We start from the raw sequence: 23,117 nt of genomic DNA on the forward strand, positions 1-23,117 counted from the left end.
AACAGTACTTCTCCACCTCCAGGGCAGGGAGAGAGGCTGAAGGTTGGGCTCAATTACCTACTGATGGCCAATGATTTGATCAACTGTGCCTCCATAACAAAACCTCGGAGAAACCCCTCAACAGCAGGGTTCGGAGAGTTCCCCGTGTTGGGGAGCACATTCCTGTGCCAGCAGCGGGGGTGCACCCTGACTCCACAAGGACAGACCCTCTGGATCTCACCCTATATCCTTCATCTGGCTGTTCATTTCTATCCTTTATAATAAACTACAGTAGTTAGGTATAGTGTTTTACTAAGTTCTGTAAGTTGTTTTAGATATTTATTGAACCTGGTGGGGGGGTCTTGGGAATTCCCAAATTTGCTAAAGAACTTCAAGTACTTTGTGTCAGAACTAAATTGCACTGTTGGGGCACCCAGGTGATGGCACAGGATTAGAGAGCTGTTTGGTGTCTGCAAAGACAGCATACATTTGGTTTCGGGAAAAAAACAAACGGGCGCCTGGGTGGCTCAGTCGGTTAAGTGTCTGACTCTTGATTTTGGCTCAGGTTATGATCTCACGGTTCCTGGGATCGAGCCCTACATTGGGCTCCACACTGACAGTGCAGAGCCTGCTTGGGATTCTCTCCCTCTCTCTCTGCCCCTCCTCCTCTCAGACACTCCCTTTCTCTCCAAATAAATAAAATAAAGAAAAGAGAAACAAACAATATAAAACATGCAAGCAAAGGATAGAGGATCACCCACTACAGATATGTCAAAGATCCTCTACACTGAGTGGGCAGAAAAAGACAGTTTGTCAAAGGATCCTTTCAATGTTAAGATCTGCAAACAGAAAATTTATGAATTTTCCAACTGTTCTTTCCTCAAGTTTTACAACATGTATACTTGAAAAAAACCAAAACTAAAACTAAGACCTCTGATGAGGAGATCTAACTCTGTCATGCAAATTTTAAGGCAAATTATGCCTCCGTTTGTTATTCTATAATACTGTTCTCAGGAACTGGAAGAAATATATTCAAAACTGATCACTGGCTGATGCTTTGCACTTAGGAGGAAGGTAGTGAAGTTATTAGTAGTTAAAAAGCAGAAGCCAAAAAAGGATAGGAAAACAAAAGCGAAGAAAATTCAGATTAATTTACGTAATAATAATTTGCTTAACACATGTGCTCAAATGCAATCTTACATAGATCAGAAACAGACTTAAACTATGATAATACTAACTTTTGCATAAATTGGTGCCTAAACTGATGAGCTCACTCTTGGACCTCACTGTATTTTAATACACAAATATGCTATTACCAAAGTATTTGGATCTGGCAGGGACCTGAGAGATGTAATCCAACAGTTTCACCTACGATGGAAGGAACTAGCTGAATGCTGTTAGCACAACGACCTCTGGGCTCTGGTTTCAGGGCTCACTCACCTGAGTCACATACAGTGGCAATGTCACCTGTGGTTTCACTGGCAGAGACGGCTGTGACAGGGCTTTTGTGTCCTGCCAGGCTTTGTACATAGCACAACCTGAAAGACAAAGATGTAAATTTGCATATGATCATTAAATATAATTATATTCTCTTACTTGTATAATTCCTTTCCTCAGTATAAGGACCTTTTACTCAGAAGGCATTCCTAACTTTGTTCTTAACTGATTGTTTGATTTCAATTAGATTATAAAGTAAAGGTTGTATTTCGTGTTTAAAATTATTATAATGTAAAAGAGGTTAGAGTGGGAGACAGCCAAAGCATAAGAGACTCTTAAAAACTGAGAGCAAACTGAGGGTTGATGGGGGGTGGGAGGGAGGGGAAGGTGGGTGATGGGCATTGAGGAGGGCATCTTTTGGGATGAGCACTGGGTATTGTATGGAAACCAATTTGACAATAAATTTCATATATTAAAAAAATTATTATAATGTAAAGATATTATTAAATTTTTTTAAAGTTTATTTATTTTTGAGAGACAGAGACAGAGAGCAAGTGGGGGAGGGGCAGAGAGAGAGGGAGACAGAATCCGAAGCAGGCTCCAGGCTCCCAGCTGTCAGCACAGAGCCCGATGCAGGGCTCAAGCCCACAAACTGTGAGATCATGACCTGAGCCAAAGTTGGAGGCTTAACCGACTGAGCCACCCAGGCACTCTGGTAAAGACATTATTATAGTGCATCTGTTTCACACAGTAAGAACTGAAACATTAAAAACAGCTGCGTTGGAGTTACAGCCCTCCTTCTGTACCTGTTTAAATCCCATATGATGCAGGTGCCATCTCTGCTCACACTTATCATTATACTGTAGGGTTTGCAAACAAATAAGCTGGTTATCTCTTCTGTGTGCCCATAGAGATGTATCTGGGACTCCATTTCTATCTCTGAAGGCTGAAATTTAAGAAATTCAGTAAAGTATAAGATAAAAACCATGACAAAAGTTTCCCTAGTACTGTATCTCAAAAATAAAAAACTGAAGTGACTCAAACTTTCAAGCATATCATTTTTCTTTTTTTTAATGTTTATTTATTTTGAGAGAGCGAGAGAGAAAATGCACAGGGAAGGGGTAGAGAGAGAGAGAGAGAGAGAGAGAGAGAGAGAAAATGCACAGGGAAGGGGGAGAGAGAGAGAGAGACAGAGAGACAGAAAGAGAATCCCAAGCAGGCTCCATGCTGCCAGTGCAGAGCCTGACACAGGGCTCGATTCCTTGAACTGTGAGATCATGACCTGAGCTCAAATCAAGAGACAGATGCTTAACTGACTGAGCCACCCAGGCGCCCCTCAAGCATATCATTTTTCAATCCATTTCAGTTCAACTTTGTCCTAAAGAGTAAAACTAATTAAACATTATCAAAGTTTTAATTGCCCATAATTTCATGAATATGCTTTTCATTTTTTGTCTTCTTGTCTGGTCTTTGTCCAAATACTCATGTATTTTTGTAGGTACGATTATTGCTGTACAAATAATTTTAAAGTTTGTAGTTTAAATTCTCCTGTAAGCATTTTGCATTTTTGATTGTCTTCGAAATGACTTTTAATGGTGTTATAATATTTTATACAGTTAGAATGTCTTAATTTACTTGAGCATTTTTAGTTTTTGACAGTGTACTTTCCAAAAGCATTGTACCAATTCACGAGGTCACCAGCGGTGATGTGCTCCCATACCATTACTTGTCCGTAGTTACAGACTGGTCTTCTACTTGAAAGACTGCAAACTGATGTTCCAAGGTCTGTGTTGGCTCACAGATGCCAGATGTCTTTGCTAGGTTTGACTCTTGCTTTCATTAGACTAAGCTGTTTATTGTCATAAATTATTTCAATATTTTACTTCAAAGGATATAGAAAAGTAGAAAGATAAGTGTAATAGAAAGCTATTTAACTGGCCACTCAGGTAAGCTAATCTTAATATTTTATCTGATCAGTTTATTTTTTAAACAGGGAAAAAAATGAAACATTGCATAGTTTGTATACTGTTCTGTCTTATTTTCTCTCTCATCAGAAGTTACCAGCGTCCTGAATTTTGTATTTATGTTTCCCACATTTCCCATATGTTCTACCATATGTTACCATAACCGTAAACAACATGGTGTTTGGTTTTCATGTTGATAAACTTTAAGTATGTGTTATTATTCTTTAGGTATCTTTTGCATCTTGCCTTTTTGTTCACCATTGTTTTTGAAACATATCTGTGTTGATATATTAGCTGTTGCTCATCTATTGTAAGTGCTATGTAGTCCAGTGTTTTATGCACATAAAATACATATTTTACTCTTAAAGAATCAAGTGCCCAGGCAATACTAGGCCCACATTCTTTCTTGGAATGACCCACTTCAACTGTGTGGCAGGGGCTTCTGCTCAGCTGGGACACGTGACCTTCAACCGAACACAATCACAGACAGTCACAGAGACGAGATGTGATTTCCACAAGGGCCAAAGTCCTGGGTCTGAGCTCCCCCGTCTCTCTCTAACTGGGACCCTTCCCACAGCGCCAGGAGTCTGCAGGGCCAAAGGGATGTACCCAGAGCCCTTCCAGACCATGCTTCAGGCTAGTTGGGCCCGAGGGATGCCCTGTCCGGAAAGGCCTGGGCCCCTTCTTGTTCTGCCTGGGCTCTGCAGCACGAGTCTGTGACTCACTGCTCATTCCAGGTCTCTGAACATTTCCCAACCTTTATAACAATCAAGGTTGCTTTGAATTGCATTTCTCTTATTATAACCAACTTTAACTTTTTCACGTATTCATGTTCTTACTTGTAAATTTGTGTTCCTGGTTTTATGTATCTGTGACTACATTTAAAAAAATCATTTGGAGGAGCTCCTCTACCTGTGGAAGAGAATGAACGACCTGGACCATCCTACCAGTCTACAGACACCTTAGCCAAAGTCAAGTCTTGAGATCTGGACACCCCAGGGAATTGTGACCCAGGCTGTAATGCCACACGAAAGGTGGTCCCATGGGACTCATCCTCACTCTTTGGGGGCAGCCCTTCAGGGACCAGCCTTTGGAGAAGGGCCTCTGTGGGACTCCCCAGCTTGCTCAGTCCCTGGGTATTGTTATTGATTCCTCTCACAAAAGCGTCCCACAACAGGGTCAATACTCCAGAATTGACAATGCCCTCACGGCCAGAGCTCCCCCCTGCTTATTTACATCTCTGGCTTGGGAGTTTTATGATAATGTGTTAGCTCTTGGATGGTTTCATCGCACACACATGCGTGTGTGTGTGTGTGTGTGTGTGTGTGTGTGTGTTTACCCCATGATCATGAATAATATTTATGGGGTAAACACAGCATAGGACCCCTATAGTGGTTTTTGATAATTTTACAGATTTTACACTTTAAAATGACTGTAAGAGTTAGTGTTACTAGATGATTCCCTAACAGGTCAGAAAATAATTTCCATGAGCAGAACAGGAATCATGGCCTACTTCATTTAAAAATTTCTCTTGAATGGCATAATACTATCTCGGATAAACCTCATATTTATTCTCCTGCCACCACTGATTTAGAGAACAGAAATACAGGTGTTCACTTACATGATGATCATGTGGCCATACTAGTTAATTAGTGAAAAAACGGACTCAAGAGCAATTATTTTAAAATCAGTTATCACTTTTAGCATTCTTCTCTAATCTATAAACAGCTTATAGATAATTCCTTCTAACAAGTCAACTCATGCACCCTTACGTGGAATACATTTTAGAAGACTATCTTGGGAGAATCAACAGAAACTTACAAGGCTTATGTGGTTCGGTTAGATATGCTTCACTAGGTAAGGAATGTATTTCATAAGGCCCTCTTGAAAATATTTCCTAACAACTATTTTGGTCACACCCTGCATGGCCCTCGGGGAGCCTGTCTTTTGTCGGTGTTAAAGCTACCTCCCATGAGAACATAAATACTTGTAGAACCCCGGCAGTCAGTGGGTTGGGAGAACAGAAACTGGAGACACAAGGCGTCTCCTGCTAACCACACAGGCACCTGGTCACGATGCAGCTTTCGGGGGTGCCAAAATGGTGAGGGGGTCCCTGAGGAAAAGCAGCAACAACATCAACAAAAACCCATGTTACCTCCCCTCAAAGCAAACAGTGCTAACAGCACATAGCTAACATGCATTTTTGGACATGGTTTAAATAGTAAGTGTTAATCTCATGACTTGATTACTTAATACTAGTATCCTTGGGAGAAAAAGAAAACCCTTATAAATAAAGCTGAAAAATCTACTTACAGGTAAATATATAACTATGGAAGTGTAAGCAACGTAAGATTTCCCAAGCTTCTAGTGACTTCAAAAGCAAAAGAAGCACGTCTTTCTGTATTCACACTGTGACAGCGAGGACTCCCATCTGCTACATTCAAAGCTATGCTGTGCACAATTACTCCTGTACTGACAATTTCATCTTTTAATCTGCACTACACGTTGTGTTAGTATACAATTAAGATTTTAAAGGATAGTGGGGCGCCTGGGTGGCTCAGTCGGTTAAGCGTCCAACTTCAACTCAGGTCACAATCTCCCAATTCGTGAGTTCGAGCCCCGCGTCGGGCTCTGTGCCGGCAGCTCAGAGCCTGGAGCCTGCTTCGGATTCTGTGTCTCCCTCTCTCTCTGCCCCTCCTCTGCTCATGCGTGCGTGTGTGCTCTCTCTTTCTCTCTCAAGAATAAACATTAAAAAAAAAAAAAAAGACCTTAAAGCATAGTAAGAATGGAAGGAAGAACCAAGCACAGGCTGTTCAAAGGGTTGGCAAAAACAAAAGGAAAAGTAAAAAGAGAAGAGGAAGCTAGTTTCTAAACAGGAGTCATGGTGCAAAGTCATCTGAGTGTGCAAGCACGCAACTGCTGTAGCGGCGGGGCTCCGAATATGTTTGGAGAAGGAAACCGAAGGGTGAGCTTTGAAGACACACGTGCTGTCAGCAGTCAATATTAGAGATGATATAAATTGACATCCACTGTAGGCCTTTGGGAGCGAACAGGAGACATTCCCAGAGCTCAGATGCTTCTCTGCTTGCTTCCTCATCATTCTTTCTGTTCTGGTATAAAAGAACTGACCCCAGGCCCCTTCTCCCCGGCTCTGACTTCTCCTCCCAGACTTTCAGACCCTAAACTACACATACAAGTATTTTCCACCCCCCAAGTCACCATTCTTTTCTTGCCATGTTGCTGGTTTCCTGTGCCTGAAACACTCTTTCCTCTTTTCTCTACTTAGGAAACTGATCCTTTCCGATCCAGCTCAAGTGTAACTTGTCAGGTTTTCTGACATCCGGCCCCTCTCTGGTGTCCTTCCAGCCTGGGTGCAAACTGTTCTCGGGGCACATACCTCACTCTCCTGTGAGAACCCGCACATGCCCATCTCTTGTGAAGAGCCACTCCCATGGCCCATCTGCACCACGACAGCGGCCTCTGGGCTGGACACACCCGCCTCAGGCTCATACGCCCCAGTGTTGCTCCTGGCAGGTGCACAGTGGGCTTCCTACAATGCTGGTTAGATCAAATTATACCTGCTTCAAGCATTTTAATGGTCCCTTAGGCTAAAAGACAGAAACACTATTATGGTCATATTTATACCCCAAGAATCATGGCAAAAAACCTTAATAAGAGTTTAAAAGGGAATAAACTTGGACAGAGAAGTAAGAGGAACCTAGCGTCACCCCATGCTAGCAAGACCAGTTTACCCAGTAAAACATATTTAATAATCTAAGAAAGAAAACTGCAATGGGGTGGGAGTGGGGCGGAAAGCTCAAGAAACAGGAAAGTTCTAGAATAAAATAATTACTGAGTTATTACCCTAAACTTGCTACTTACCCTCAACAGCACCACAGAGAGTTGATTCAAGAAAGAACAACAGTAAATTAAAAATAAGTATTGCGTAATATGTCTTTTCTTCACTTGACTGCTTTATAATTTAATTTTCAAATCCCGGAAATCCAGCAAATGGCTAAAATAAATTTCTTTCAGAAAGTGTTAGAAATCAAAATGGGCTATTTGGATTTTGCTGCAGTCCAGAGGCTGTAGGTAGGTTAAATATTAGACGTTCTAGGCTTCCAAATTTTACAGAATCCTGTGGTATACTCCTAGACGTTCAGGTCGACACCGAGAATACACGCAAAGGAGCATCACAATGTCATGAAGAAGTATCATCACAAAAGAGATCATGACTCAAAATGCCATCTGTCTGTGACACCACAAATAAGATCTTTATAATCATTTTCAGAAATTTTCGTGATCCTAATAAACCTGAAGAGTCAGATACATGACCTTTTATATTTTAAGAGCTTGTGTGAAGAAAAGACTAAAGAACAAAAGATTAGAGTGCAAACATTTCCAGTTAATCTTCTACAAACGAATTATACTTCATAAGCATTTTTTTCCCCTCACGAACAGGAAAATCCCAAACTAGCCGCGACGTGAGCCCCAGGCCTACCGTGCTGCTGGTGAGCCTGTTTGCGTAGGCCGTGATGACACCGCATTTGCTCCCAGTAAACAGCTGGCAGCTGTCAGGTACCCAGGCACAACTAGTCACCTTTGAAAGGGGACAAACCAAGGATCAGCGTGTTTAAAAGGCAGGAGAAATGTTTCTACTTCTCTGACAATTATTTAAAATATATATAACCACAACATTTAATGAACATTTTACTTGAAGTGATTAAAAAAGGGCAAGATATAATAACAGAGTATTCTGTAACTTTAAGCCAGATGTCTAAAGGCTATTTCTGAGTATTACAGTATATCATCATCTATGATTTTACATTTTTCTGCACGTGCGCGCGCGCGCGCACACACACACACACACACACACACACACACACATACACACAGTCGTCTGTTCCTCAGAAGTTTAAATAAAATGATCCAGGCTGAATGTGTGTGTGATGTGTGCCTGTGTGCGGTTTTACACATTTACCTGATTTTTACTTTTTTTTTCTTTTTCTGCTTCTAGTGGGGAAATGGGGTACATTCAGATAGAGGTATTGCTTCTCACAGTTCTAAAGACTCTTAAATAGGAGGAGAAGGAAAGATAGAGGTGGAGAAGAAAATCTCGGATTATTCCTTTGGGGCTGTAAACCCTTCAGTCCTAACCAGGGAGGCCCTGTTCAAGGCCACTCAACTCTCTGCCTACTGAGTCTTCCTCTGGCTCCAGGCACCAGCTGACCCCCCCCCCCCCGTCCCCAGTGGCTCTGCTCCCCTGCGTCCCTTCTGTAGTCCCACCTGCCCCACAGCCCACGTCCCCTCACATTGCACTGTGCTGAGAAGACAGAGGTCATCAGCCACAGATCTCATCCTCTCCCCTCCTTCGCGCCTCAAGTGTCTCGGGGCTTCTCCTGATTTAGAGGAGAAAGCCCCTCGCTTTTAAGGCCAGCCCCACCCCCACCCAGTGTTCCGCAGAACCTTTGTCTGTACTCTCTCTGAATTTCAAGCTGTCTTTTGCTGGCTTCTTCCCCTGGACCTGTACATGTGCTCAAATGTTCACTACTTTCTTCACCCTGGCTCTCCTTAACCTTCCAGACATCAGCATCCAGTGGATCCAAGTTTATTTCTTTAATTTCTTTCTTAAATAGTTCTAACTATTTGTAAGGGTTAATATTTCATGACTTCTTTCTTAGAAGTCTTCCATAAGAACAAAGAGAAAATGTATTTATTTTTTATATATCGAATAAAACTCACTGTCTTGCAATTACCATATGGGTCTGCTGAACTCTTTTATAAACCTAAGTTACAATTACAGGGTTTTAGTAATTTCATCTTCCCTCTGGCTCAAAACACTTTGCTGTTTCATCACTGTGGGAGTTATTTCATCAATTATTCCCAACGATGCTAACACAAAACAAGCAAGAAAATGAAGAATGATGGATCTCCTGGAAGGATAATGTAGGATATGAAATGAATTGTCATCCTTTGGTCTTCTCACTGCATTGTCCAAAGAGTGTTGTCATCTTTCAAGAAAACATAAAGGAAGGCCGGAGACACCATTTCTGTAGTCTGCTTTTAGCTTTCATTGAACACAGTTGGGAATTCAGAATTTTTCATGTTCTACTGATAATAGAAAAGAGAAGAAAACTGACAGGGGGCTATGTTTCACGATTCCGAGATCAGTCAGAAGGTGAAGGCAAGGGGATGGCAGGACTCCCATCTCTGATGATGAGGACGCTGATCGCTGATCATGGAGGTGAGATCGGAGCGTGAGTCCTCAGACGGGAACATCCGGGACGAATTTTCTCAAGCTAAGGAACTGCTGAGGGAACGATATGTGTCTAAGGATGAAGATAAAATATGGCGCTCTCATCCAGGTAGCCATTTGACCGGAGGTTCTTCATCACACAGTATTTTTCTAAAAGATTCTGGACGATCCTGCTTTGCTAAAAGGGTTTACAACAGTACTCTTTTGTCTTTAATGATATGCTTGTGTGCCAAACTTTACGTGATAGAAATTAATTTTGTGATGCTCAAGTGCTTACTAAAATTTCTAATAAGGTTGTTTTTCATTGTCCTTTCGCTTCCTTTTGTTACTTTACTGGTAACCAGAAACAAAAGGTTATGACCTTTTCTTCAGGTATTCTGAGGGTTAAGCAAAGGAGTCACTGCTCTCCTTTCTTTCACTGCCAAAAATCCCCACAAAACAGCTTACTCCATTCTCACGTGCCCAGGGAATGAGAAAATGTTAGGACACATGAATAGGCACCAGGTGTTATGTAGATAATGGAAGTCAGAAAATGGCAAAAGAATTTCCCACGGAAAGAAAGTCACAGAAAGAGGGTTTAACGTACAATTTTCTATGGGAAAAAGTTGTGGCAGTATTGTGTGCCTGTTTGTGTGTGTGCGTATGTGTGTGTACATATGCAGTATATATACTATATATATACAATTGGACACATTTTTACAACAGCTTTATGAGAGAGCAGTGGGGAGTCCCATTACCCCAGTTTCAAAGAGGAGGAAAGAACCTCAAGTTTGGAAAGGTGAGGGTACTTGCCGAAGGCCACACAGGAAATAGCCAAGCTGGGACACTAACACGGATCAGAGGGCTTTCGCTGGGCCCAGTGCTCCTTCTACCCCATCGCGATGCCTAAACGCCCAGTCTATTTTGCAAAAACCAGGGAGAGAAGATGGCACTCTGGCTACAGAAAATGACACAGTGACAAAAGACAGCGAACACTGAGAAGGAAGCAATGCTGATTTTGTTCCAACAGCTGACGCTGACTCGGTGATTATAACACTGTCTCTGTGAGGTACTGGGGAGAAGACAGAAGCTGGGGACAGAGTCAGGACAGCAATGGTTGGGAAACCGGAGCGCTGGAAACAAGGCAAAGTCCAGCATCGTCAGCTTCTGGGCTGGGTTAACTGCAGAATATTAAAGACCAGCTGCTACCGGTCTGACTCCTTTTTAAAGCTTTGTGTTTAATCAGTATTATAAAGTACTTCATAAAAAAGTTTACCTGATACTGTTGAGAACTTTGTATAAAGTTTATTGGAGGCTCACTTTGTTTGCTCTTCAACCTTAAAATGTTATCAGCATATCCCCAGCTCAGGATGGCTGACCACTGAATGTCGGTACTGTTCATGCTTCTCACACCTGGAGAAGGAGAAATGAAAAGTACCCGGTTGCCACCCCTCCACTGTTACCGGCAGCCCCCCAGAATGGCGGGTTAAAAGCTGAAGTTTACATAGCAGAACATAGTATCTTTCCAGTGCAAATCACCCTTATATTCATAAGATGGACCGATTTAAATTAGTTTTATTCCTTTAATGCTAATGGGATTCTAAGAGCAGAACTCTATTTTTTTTTCACTTGTGATGCTTTGGCTGGGATTTGATTTAGTACTAAAATATCTGTTAAGGAATTTTTATAAACGACAATGATAGTCAGGCTTACTCTATTCATGTTTTTAAGTCACTTGGACTTAAAAAAAAAAAAAAAAACAAAAAAACCTAGGGACGCCTGGGTGGCTCAGTTGGTTAAGGTCATGGCTCAGGTCATGATTTCACAGTTGGTGAGTTTGAGCCCCGCCTCGTGCTCTGTGCTGACAGCTCAGAGCCTGGAGCCTGCTTTGGATTCTGTGTCTCCCTCTCTCTCAAAAATAAATAAACATTAAAAAAAAAAACTTAAAAAATAAATAAATATAAACTAGATACTACTTAAATAACTTTGTAGATACCACCTGCTGAAGAATCAGTATAGACAACTATCAATATTAGAAAGAGAACATGGCTACCTTAGAAGCAATACCTGTCCTAGGAAGGGTTCATTCTCTCCTGTCAAGTGCAAGGACTTTGCATAGCAGACTTTGATTTAAAAAGGTTCTGTTTTCTCTTTTTTACAACATAGTTTTATGTCTTTGGGGGATAAAGATTTGGACATTCTGACATCCCTTTTCAGTACTATTCAAAGTCTATTCTTGTTGGTGGGCTGAATATAGGTAATACAGCATAAATGCCATACCCGGTACTGGCCTGAAATTTGCTCAAGCCCCTTTCGGAGAGACAATGTGCTTTATTTATTGCAGCACCTATATAATGAGCCCACATATAGAAGAATAAAACAAATAAATATTTGTTGAAAGAATCAATAGCACAGTGAAAATGTAATTCACAGATTGGTTTTGTTTTGTCGACTATAATACCAAATGCTGACATCAGTTTTGCAGTAAAGGAACTGGAATATACTCACTTAATATAAGCTGCTCTAAATATAAGCTGCTGGGGAAAGGAACCACATTTTGGGAGTCTCAGGGCCTCTCAAATTCCACCATAATGCCTGGCATGCAGTGGGTACTCAGTAAACCAAGTGTTCAGTGAATGAAATACGTAATATGACCGTTCCCAGTTTCTCATTCCAGCACTTACAAGAGGCACCACCTTTTTTTTTTTTTTAAAGAAAAATAAACTTCTCCTTTACCGATTAGAATAGTGAAATTTATTTATTTATTTTTCAACGTTTATTTATTTTTGGGACAGAGAGAGACAGAGCATGAACGGGGGAGGGGCAGAGAGAGAGGGAGACACAGAATCAGAAACAGGCTCCAGGCTCTGAGCCATCAGCCCAGAGCCCGACGCGGGGCTCGAACTCACGGACCGCGAGATCGTGACCTGGCTGAAGTCGGACGCTTAACCGACTGCGCCACCCAGGCGCCCCTAGAATAGTGAAATTTAAATCGCAGTTTGTAAGAAAATGGCTTTTTCAGCATGCACAGGCTTGGACTCAAGCCCCAGAGGCTGATAACAGTTGGCTCAAATGGGACCCAGGCAAGTATGTTTTGAAAAAAAGCATCTCAGGCACTTCTGAGGCACAGTTTACAAGTAATTGGCCTATGCTGGGTTTAAGATCATCAAAAGGATCTCAGTTTAGTTGTTACATTGTGTTATGCATGTAGAGCTTAGCAGAACCACACAGTTATTTGATGCAAGGGTGCGCCACACCACACAGCTGTTAGCACATGACCGAACTCTCATCTGCAAGCTGAGCCCTCACTCCCGCAAGGCCGCTGTGGAGCACTGGGCTGTTGCGTGCCGGGTGCAGCGGTGAGTGCACACGGTCCCTGGGCCCAGGGCGCTTACAGCCTGATGGACATTTACTAAGCACTTAGAAGGAGTCAGGCACTGTGCTCATCATTACCCGCATTATCTCATTTAATCTTACAGCAAATTACCTGTGAGGTAAATCTTTCTGTCATTCCCATTTTATGGCTCAAAAGCCAGGATTCAGAAGGTTTAGGTAATTTTGCCAAGGTCAGACAGCTGCTAAGTAGCAGAGCTGGGACACAAACTCAAGGCGCTGTGCCTCCTGAGGCTGTGGCCAGGTCTGTGGCGTTCCCTGCATGCACCTAGATGCCAGCAAATCCCAGACATGTTTCACAAGGAAACAAAGCGTAATCTGAATGAACACAGCTATTAAGGGCACACTCACTAAGGGCTCTGGTTGAAATGGCACAAATAAGGTAGACTGACGACCATATTTGACATATTTTAGTTCACCGTGCTAAGCGGTAACACTAGCCCTTTCTCTTCTGCTCAACGGAGACAAACTTCAATCCACTCTAATTAATTTTTCAAGGGAAATTATTCACACACTTTGGTACTTTAAGTATTATTAGCAGCAAATTAACTTGTAACACACCTCACAACTAATTGTAACATACTCGTGAAAATAAACTGCTGATATTACAGTAGGTATGATTAAACAGATTTGCCTTACCCTACTAATTCACTAAACTGAGATAAAATGATATGCAGCCTCTTATTACAAACAAGCATAAAGGCAGTCACTGATTCCATGATACAGACAAGAGTAAGTCTAAAAGAACTGTGGCCCAGCCAGCAGACTTAATTTCCTTAAGTGACCTCTGTCGTAACGCAGTGCTGCACGTGCTGGAAGCCAGCTGCACGGACCCCCAGGAGCATGGTGTATCAAAAATAATGTTAAACACAAACATTGTGACTGTCAACAGGCGTCTATCTAGGCCACACGCTGGCTTTTAGGTAAATCTGCACACGCCTGATACGAACAGATGAGCGCCCCAGGCATTCATTCTAGTGCCCAAAGCCCGTGCCTAGTAAGTAGGGAGAGTTCATGCCTAGTAAGTAGGGAGAGTTCTTTTATAGTGAACGAAATGGTTAATTACGTTAACCATGACGTAATTACAGCCCTTTTCCATGTGTTGCTGTTAGCGAGTTAGAGCACAGAGGCTGAGACAAGAATTTCTTTCCAGGCATACCTGTTTTTAAGACCTATTTTCAAGGCTATCATGACTTCCTTGTTTTGTTTTGTTTGTTTGTTTGAATCTCATGACTATACCTTCCGAGGTACTAATTTGCTAGTCTCTTCTGGGATTCAAGGGCCTCAAAAGATATATTTCTATAACGGATGCTTTCATCTTGTGAGCATAACCACAAGATACTTGTTCTTGGCTTTGACTCCTCCTCTTATTTCAAATGGCACTGCATTTAATCCCTCCCCCCCACACCCCACCCCCGCCAGGTGGTATGTTTAATTCCTACTTTGCACTAAATAACCACACATTTGAAAGATTTTCACTATGGACTCAAGACTGAGAAATAAAATAGTAGCACAGATGAGCTGGAAACAGTCAAATCTCATGAGAGGTACCGAGAATGTTTTCTTTTACCTTGTTCTTTGCTGTATGTCATCAGCAGACAGAAATTTTGGGACAATCCACAGATGGCTCTGGTGGGCAGAGCCTGGAGAGAACCAAATCTTTCTCCGTGGGGCTGGCTGAAGCAGACCACAGGTACCGGAGCACTTGGAGAACCTACATACTCCCCCCATTTCAAGCCTTTTATCCACGACAGAGGGCTCTAAGAAGAAAGGAAAAAGTCAAAGGTAGTAAATACAGAATGACTTCTAACTGAAATTCTAAACAAAGAGTAAGCAACCTGATTATAAGCCCTTTGTAGGCAAGAATTATATTCTACTTTTTACTGCTCTATGCTTAGCATACGGAAATCTGTGTTCCTTGTTGCTACATGCAGGGATGAAAGTACAGATGGGGCCCCAGTCCGCATGCAGCTGGGTTCTAGCTGGGCCAAGGGGCAGACGAGAAACAGACAGACGCACAGACAATATGGCAGGTGGTGAAGCTCTAGGAAGAACAACGGAGAAAGGGAAGAGAGCAGGGAACAAGGGGGTTACTGTCATAGATACGGAATGAGGGAACTGAGGAGGGGACATCTGAGCAACACCTCAAAGAACTGGGAGAGCAGAGTGGGGCTGTTGTCCGGGGACAGGCCGTCCCAGCTGAAGAGAATGGTGGACACGTGGGTCCTCAGTGGGAACGAGGTGGGTGGGTGCCACGTTCCCACTGCAAGCGGATATACGGCTCAGATCTATGTACCAACTGCAAACAGCTGATTAACACTAAGTATTAGTAGATGAAATCGCATTTATTACTTTTCAGGGATGTACTATTAAATTATTTTGACATGGTACAATAATGGATTCCACTGAAAGACACAGACCCTGATAATGATAATTACAGTGATTTGTGAGGCTTCAAAGTCTTAAGGGTTACGTTGACAAATACACATGAAACAAAAAACACAGCTTTCAACTATGAAACACAACTTTGGTGATCTGGTTTTGGCAAAACATCATACTGATGTTTTCAATTTGAATTTTACTGGTTGTATCACTTTTGTTTGTGTTCAACACACACCTGTGATATATGTGAGCTATGCGTATAAAGAATTTCCAGGTGTTCTTTTTTTTTTTTAATGTTTGTTTATATTTGAGAGAGAGAGCGCGTGTGCACACGTGCGTGCAAGCCAGGGAGGGGCAGAGAGAGAGGGAGACACAGAATGTGAAGCAGGTTCCAGGCTCCGAGCTGTCAGCACAGAGCCCGAAGTGGGGTCTGAACTCATGAACCATGAGATCATGACCTGAGCCGAAGTTGGACGCTTAACCGACTGAGCTGCCCGGGAGCCCCTAGAATTTCCATGCGTTCTATTTGTGTTCTACATTTAGTGATTTAAGCAACCTTATTTTAAGACGTGACTGTCAAAACAAGGTCTGTGAAGACCATCCTTACACTGGGTCACGGTTTATTGTAGCTGGAGACACGCCGCTTTACGTCACGTCCAGGACCCTCACAACCTCCTTCCCTCGCCTCTTTGCTTTCTGCTGCAAACCTTTACAACGTTTGACAGTTCACAGCCTCCCAGCTTATGCTGCTGTGATAATGAGGAATTTAGCTGAGGGTTAGAATCCATTTTTCTCTTCAGGCTTGTTTGCTCTACTTCTGTATTTCAGAGGAAAAATTATGCCTATTTTCCACTTTAAGAGGCAACACTTCGTCATCACAGTCTGGTGGGGCCAAAGATACACGTAAGGTTCTGCTTTAATTGTGAACCAAACGTTCATGCTTCTGGTCGGTACTTTTGGTGGAAGATGATAACCAAGACCCTGCCACGCCCACGCTCAGACTATTCTCCAGTCCTGGACGGTTCCCCTCTTCTGGTGTGCGGGTGCCTGTGATGCCCCTGCCTTGTGAGGCTTTCCCTGGGAATAGCCCTCTGGGAGCCGGCCGTCTGAGCGGAGCTCCCCAAAGCACTCTCTCGTGTCACTGACACAGCATTCACTCCGAACACAGCGGCGCTATTAATGGTGTGCACCTGTGCTCACTGGCTGGCTGGCTCACAGGCTGAGGCCCTGTTCACTGGGGTGTCCGTGGAGTTGGGGAGAGGGCCTGATATCTCTGGAGTCAGACCAGTTTTTGCCAAATACTATTAAAATTCAAATGACATACCGGGTAGGTAATTTCTTTGACCTGTTCTCGGGTGTCCCTGAAAGCAAACTGTACTAACAACCCCACGGCAGCAGGGAGCTCTCCTTCGATGTTGAGCTTGGATCCGGGTCTGCTCGCGTGGGCCGACTGGAACAACTGACGAGGGGTCTGGCCGTAGGTTTTTATCATGGTTTCTAGGGCCCGCCTCTGAACAGGGTCTTCAACTGCAGACACATCCATTCCGAAATACGTCTGAAGAGTAAAAGGGAACGAGAGGTGGTATATACAGAGTGAGATTGGCAACGACACCAATGGGGAAACAACTTGTTTTATTCTCCAGGTAGTAGTTTACTCTTCTCTATTTCAATGGAAATGGCTTTTAATTGTGTTTGATCAGTTAGTAATTATTAATGGTCTTGATGAGATAAGAAGAGAAGTAATCAGTGTTCCTGAATGAGTGAATAAAATTACGTATCTGGATTGATGGGTTCTAATTGTGTATGTTTATAAAATTGATTTTTAATTTAAGATCAAAGAATGTAAGACTTCATTTATATGCATAGCAGAGGATATCATCAACAAAATGAAAAGGCAGCCTACTGAATAGGAGCAAATATTTGCAAATCATATCTCTAATAAGGGATTGATATCCAAAATATACAAAGAACTCCTACAACTCAACAGCAAAAAACAAAACAAAGAACAACCTGATTTAAAAATGGGCAGAAAATCTGAATAGATATTTTTCCAAAGAAGATGTCCAGATGGCCAACAGACACATGAAAAGGTGCTCAACGTCACTCATCGTCAGGGAAATGCAAGTCAAAACCACAATGATATATCACCTTGCACCTGTCGCTAGTATGAAACAGATAGGAAACAAATGTGGGTGAGGATGTGCAGAAAAGGGACCCTTGTGTATTGCTGATGGGAATGTAAATTGGTGTAGCCATTATGGAAAACAGTATGGAGGTTCCTCAAAAAATTAAAAATAGAAGTACCATGTGATCTAGAAATTCCACTTCTGGGTATTTACCTGAAGAAAACAAAAACACTAATTTGAAGAGCTAGCTGCACCCCCATGTTCAATGTGGCATTATTTATAACAGCCAAGCCATGGAAACAAGTTGTGTCCATTGATGGATAAGTGGATGAAGAAAATGTGATACACACACACACATACACACACACACGGGAATATTATTCAGCCATACAAAAGAATGAAATCTTATGACAACATGGATAGACCTTGAGGGCATTATGCTAAGTGAAATAAGCCAGAGAAAGCCAAATACATAGGATTCCGATTATATGTGAAATCTAAACAAGCAAATGAACAAGCAAAAAACAAAAAAACTGAGCTCATAGATACACAGAACTGATCGGTGGTTGTCAGAGGTGAAGGGGAGGAGGTGGGGGTGAAATGAGTTAAGGTGGTCAAAAGACACAAACTTCTAATTATGAAATAAATAAGTCCTGGGGATGTCATGCACGGCACGGTGACTATAGTCAATAACGCTGTATTGCATATCTGAAAGCTGCTAAGAGAGTAAATCTTAAAAGTCTTCATCACAAGAAAAAAAATTCTGTAACTATGCGTGGCGATGGTTGTTCATGAGACTGTGGTGCTCATTCCACAATATATATAAATATCGGATCATTATGTTGTACATCAGAAACTAAGATAATGTTACATGTCAGTTATGCCCCAATTAAAAAAAAAAAGAAAACCAAATGAGGTTTTTCTTTGGACTTGTCTCTCAGTGAGGACTCATGAAAATATAACCAGGATGTTCAATTAAGCTGATCCAAAATAACAGCTTCTACAGGCAGATTAGCAAGTGGACGTATTTTTTCTGTGACCACCTGTCAGATATTGGTCAGAAAACTAGAGTCAAGAGGTCAGCCAAAATCATTTCAGGGAGACAACGTAACTTTCAGCTTATGGCAATACAGGGGCAGAAGAAAAGTGGAGGACCCCGCCCTGCCCCAATTTTCTCAATTTGTAGAAATGAGGACTAGAAGTTCAAAGCCATTTGTATCAGCCTGAAATTATGTGATATCCAATACTCTTTTGTTCTTCGACATTAATATGCTCAAAGAAAGGTTTTGATTCCTCTTCTCCTAAGACACAATGGATGGTTTCACAGGATGGTTTTCTGTTGCTAACTCAGGTAGGGGCCAAGGGCAGGCTGCCCCAAGATGGGCTGCTTTGGCATACTGATTATTTTAAATAAAAGTTATTTAAGAGACCGGCTATGCAAGGAGACCCAGACCCTCCTCTGTCCCCCTGAGAGCTTCCTCCAGTAGCAGGAAGTAAAGAGACATCCTTATCACCAGAGATGGGAAATTTAGAGTGGAGAAGGTTGCATAAACAACTCTTGTTACTTTTTACTAACCTACTACCCCAGCCCAAATTCTGTTTAGAAATCCTTACTAATTGAAGCTCCCAAAGTTAGGTTTTCTTTGTTTTGTTAATCCCTCACAGATTTATTGTCCCTTTGTCTAAAAAGTGTAAAAACTGCCTGCCTGGGTCTTAATTTCATTTTTGAGCCTCTGTGTGCACATAAGTAAACTTTGGATTTTTTTTTTTTTTCCTGTTAAGCTGTCTCATGTATATTTAGTTCCTACTCCAGCAGGAAGCACCTTGAAGGGTGGAGAAAGAATTTTTCATTCCCTTTACTCACATATGCCATCTTGGAGATGTCTATGGATCTCAGCTATTGAGGCATATTTTCTCTTAGTAAGGAGCCTGGATTTTTGAGGTCTATATGCCTCCTGTTTTCCTGGACTGAAGAATCAGGACTTTGAACACTAGTATCATTGAAACCCAAGCAAAGTCTTTTTGATTTCCGTCCTGTAAGTTCAAGAGCAACACATCTATGCCTTATGCATCCTTGGAGAGGATCAATTTAATCCTGATTTCCTGTCCCTGTGTCTGCTTTGGAGGCTTTCACACACACTGAAACTGACTAGAAGTTGGCGGAGAGAAGGCTGTGATGAGCCGCCATGTCCCTTCGGCCTCCCTGGGCCATCTTGGTGAGGCTGTCAGTGGAGGCCAGAGCACCGCTCACTCTCCTCTGCAGGAGGCAGAAGACCGGACGAGAAACAAAGCCAAAGTATCCCATTTTGACTAAAACATGGTAGAGAGGGTGGTGTCCTCCATGCTGTCACCCTTTTTAGGACATGAAGCTGGAGAGAAAGGGGGGTTAGGGCAATAATCAGACTGGAAGCGGGGTAAAAATTCAGGATTTGTCACAGTCCTGATTCTTTCTTCCTCAGTGTTGGGGAAAAAAAGACTGTGTATAATGTTAAATTATGGAAAAAAATCATTCGTTAAAGTGATATCGAGGAAAAGGCAAAAATGAAGTTAAGTACGATGTTGGCAGGTAGTTCAAGTGTGGTGAAAATTCCAGGCTCTTTACTGTAAAGAATGCTACACTTTTCTCCTTCCTGCTGTTGTCTCTGAGAGTCGGATGGGGAGCAACATGCACGTCCTTCTTAGCGGTCAGTAGTTGGGTACAGACCTGTCATGTTTTGTGCAGGCCCACGTGTACAGTGTAGCTTTTAGCATTTAATCATGCATAGCCAATTTCATTACATATCTAGACATAACGTTTCTATAAATGCCAAAATAAAATTTCAAAGATTCTTCAGAAACTAAATAATCTTCAACACTCACCACCACTGCCACCACAAGGGATTAAATACTTGTTATAAGTGCCTATCTAAGCATGGTCATTCTTTTTATTATTATTATTTTTAATGTTTATGAGAGAGAGAGAGAGAGAGAGAGAGAGAGAATCTGAAGCAGGCTCTAGGCTCTGAGCTGTCAGCACAGAGCCTGACGTGGGGCTCGAATTCACTAACTGTGAGATCATGACCTGAGCTGAAGTTGGACACTTAACTGACTGAGCCACCCAGGGGCCTCTCAGGATTATTATTTCTAATAGCAAACAGATACTAATTAAATATCTAACAATAGGGGATGGTTAAATAAATTATTGTTATATGGCCATCCTATGGAACAGTGGTATAATATAAATGGAATGATATATATGTATAAAAAAAGTCTGGAAGGTGGTTTTGATATTTATCTCTGGATAGCGATTTCAGAGTTGATTTTTAAACATCTTCCTTTTGCAGTCTGTATTTTATACATTTTTCTAACGAGGCACAAATATTGTTTCTGTATTAAGGAAAAATGATGCCATTTCAAAAGAGAATGCACATGTAGGATAGTGTGCAGGAAAGAGTTAACGTGGCAGGCCTGAGCTGCTCTCCTTGCAAAGACCCGCGGTAAGGCTGGCCCTTGGCTGCTAAAAGGGAACACAGGTTTCAGGAGAGTTCCTGCCGTTTCCTAACTCATAGGAGGGGCTCACTGTGCCTCAACTGTTTGCACAAACGATGTGCTTATACTGAACACCTGCCTTCCTCCCGGGAGTCTGGGATTTCAGTACGTGTGAGAGAGAGTACTTACATAACCAGCCCTCAATATAAACACTGGGCTCTGAGTCGCTAATGAGCTTCCCCGGCAGACAACAGCACACGTGTTGCTGGAGGAGGTCAGTGTGTTCTTTGTGATCTTCTGGGAGAAGACTCTTGGGAACCTGTGCCTGGTCTTCTCCAGCTTTGCCCTATACATCTTTTCCTTTTGCTGATTTTGTTTTGTATCTATCACTGTAATAACTGTTAGTATGACCATACACTGAGTCTTTAAGTCCTCATTTAACCTGGGGATGGTCGGTCCTGAGGAACCCGCAATAGATAGCGTCTTTTTTTTTCTTAGTTATTTTTAAAGAGGCGAAATATAAAACCTGAAAAGTGTAGTGCTATTGCTAATTCTCTTTGATTTTAAAGAAACAGCCTAACAGCTAACCCTTCATTCAGGTTCTGCCTTACATAAATGCATATTTTTAAAAAAGCCACTTACAGCAGGATGAAAAACATTGATGGCTTGAACGGAAGCCTTCCCTTTTTGCTTATACCCGAATACCAAGTCAATCCATTGACAGATGTTCTGGGACACGTAGTCAGACTCTAGAGCCTGTCGATGAATGAGGATAAAAAGACGGGGATCGTTACGTGCCCAAGGAGGGAGGTTGACGTGATTAACCCGTTCACCGTTCTGACGCACACCAAAATCAAAACCTAGAAGAGAAGATTAATATTAATGCTTATCTCCCTAAAGCATGCTTCGTTTGGCCTGAGCAGGGTCTTAAGAGTTTCCAGAAACAGACATTACGTCCTATCACCAGGAAAAGCAGAGGCAACGAGAATAGTAACATCATTGTTCATTTACTTACTTACCTACTGATAGAGCCACGTGGGTGAATGCTATCCTAATTAAATTTCAGATTTCCAACTTTATCCTTCTACCACTTTATATCATATTGAAAAAAACAGCAGAAAATCACTGCCCACTAATTTCAATATTCCACTTATCAAAACTTCTAATGTATTACGTGCTTAAATATCTATTCAATTATAAACTTGATTAAAATCAAATTGAGGCTTTGTATAAGCATTTCTTAAGTATTGATGTTAACATCATAGTAAATTTAAGACTTTATTTAGTAAATGTTAGCATTCTGTCATTTAAAAAAAATGCAACTCATACAAAGTATGCACATTCCTAAATGAACTGTCTATTAACTTTATGGTAAGACTAGAGGTCTGTCCAGATATGATTTCTACTAAGCATTCCTATGGACACCAAAATTATGCCTACACACTGAATAAGAGCATTCTTCTATGATGTAGATAAGCTGTTTTCTAATTGTTTGGAAGGGTAAACAAAAATCTTAGAAGTGTTTATTTTAAAAAACTGTCCTGAAAGAAATGTTAAAGAAATGTTTTTGTGCTACATTTTATGGACAGAAAATGTGGACACCATAACAGAATAAAAATGAAAAAGGATCTCTTCAAAGCTGATTACGCTCCATATAAAATTAAGTTGCTGTCTGCCTCCTTCTAGATCTTGTGAAACCAGATAGAAGGATAGTTGCTAAGTTTGGAAGTATTTTGAAATGATCTGGTGTGCAATATAAACCAAGGGCTTATATAAATTGACATGGAGTGCGGGTGGGAGCCCTCTCCAAAAGCTCAGCTCATCCTACAGACAGCTGCAGTGATTTAAGACAACTGGCCAAGAAACTGCAGAATCTGTGTGAGCAGCTTTCGGGAGAAGTAGCAGGGATTTACTGATTTCACAGCAGTGAAAGAGGCACCCGAGGGCTGAGCTGGGGAGGGGCTGAGCAGCAGGGGGTCTGCATAAACCCAAATCATTCCCAACTGTCAAATGCTCTGGGGACACATCACACGGAGCAGATGACTGAAAGTACGATGAAAGGCTGATGGGAGTGCTGATAGGAAATGACATGACGTACATTACAGCAAACTATATTTTCCAAAAATAGCTATA

The 23,117-nt window shown here is 41.9% G+C and overlaps 1 protein-coding gene across 9 annotated transcripts in view; it reads right to left on the reverse strand.

Moving 5' to 3' along the window:
- Positions 1-23,117, reverse strand: part of LYST (lysosomal trafficking regulator) — a 191,017-nt gene that overhangs the window by 5,863 nt on the left and 162,037 nt on the right. For all 9 annotated transcript variants that reach the window (XM_053207470.1, XM_053207473.1, XM_053207475.1 and 6 more), the window contains 7 exons: positions 21,627-21,844; positions 16,715-16,945; positions 14,579-14,768; positions 10,892-11,028; positions 7,882-7,980; positions 2,223-2,362; positions 1,420-1,517 (listed from right to left, as the gene is read on the reverse strand). In XM_053207470.1, coding sequence (XP_053063445.1) covers positions 1,420-1,517; positions 2,223-2,362; positions 7,882-7,980; positions 10,892-11,028; positions 14,579-14,768; positions 16,715-16,945; positions 21,627-21,844 — 1,113 coding nt within the window. The remainder of the gene's footprint in view (positions 1-1,419; positions 1,518-2,222; positions 2,363-7,881; positions 7,981-10,891; positions 11,029-14,578; positions 14,769-16,714; positions 16,946-21,626; positions 21,845-23,117) is intronic.

Source organism: Acinonyx jubatus, chromosome D2 (genome assembly GCF_027475565.1).
Source record: "Acinonyx jubatus isolate Ajub_Pintada_27869175 chromosome D2, VMU_Ajub_asm_v1.0, whole genome shotgun sequence".
NCBI lineage: Eukaryota > Metazoa > Chordata > Mammalia > Carnivora > Felidae > Acinonyx > Acinonyx jubatus.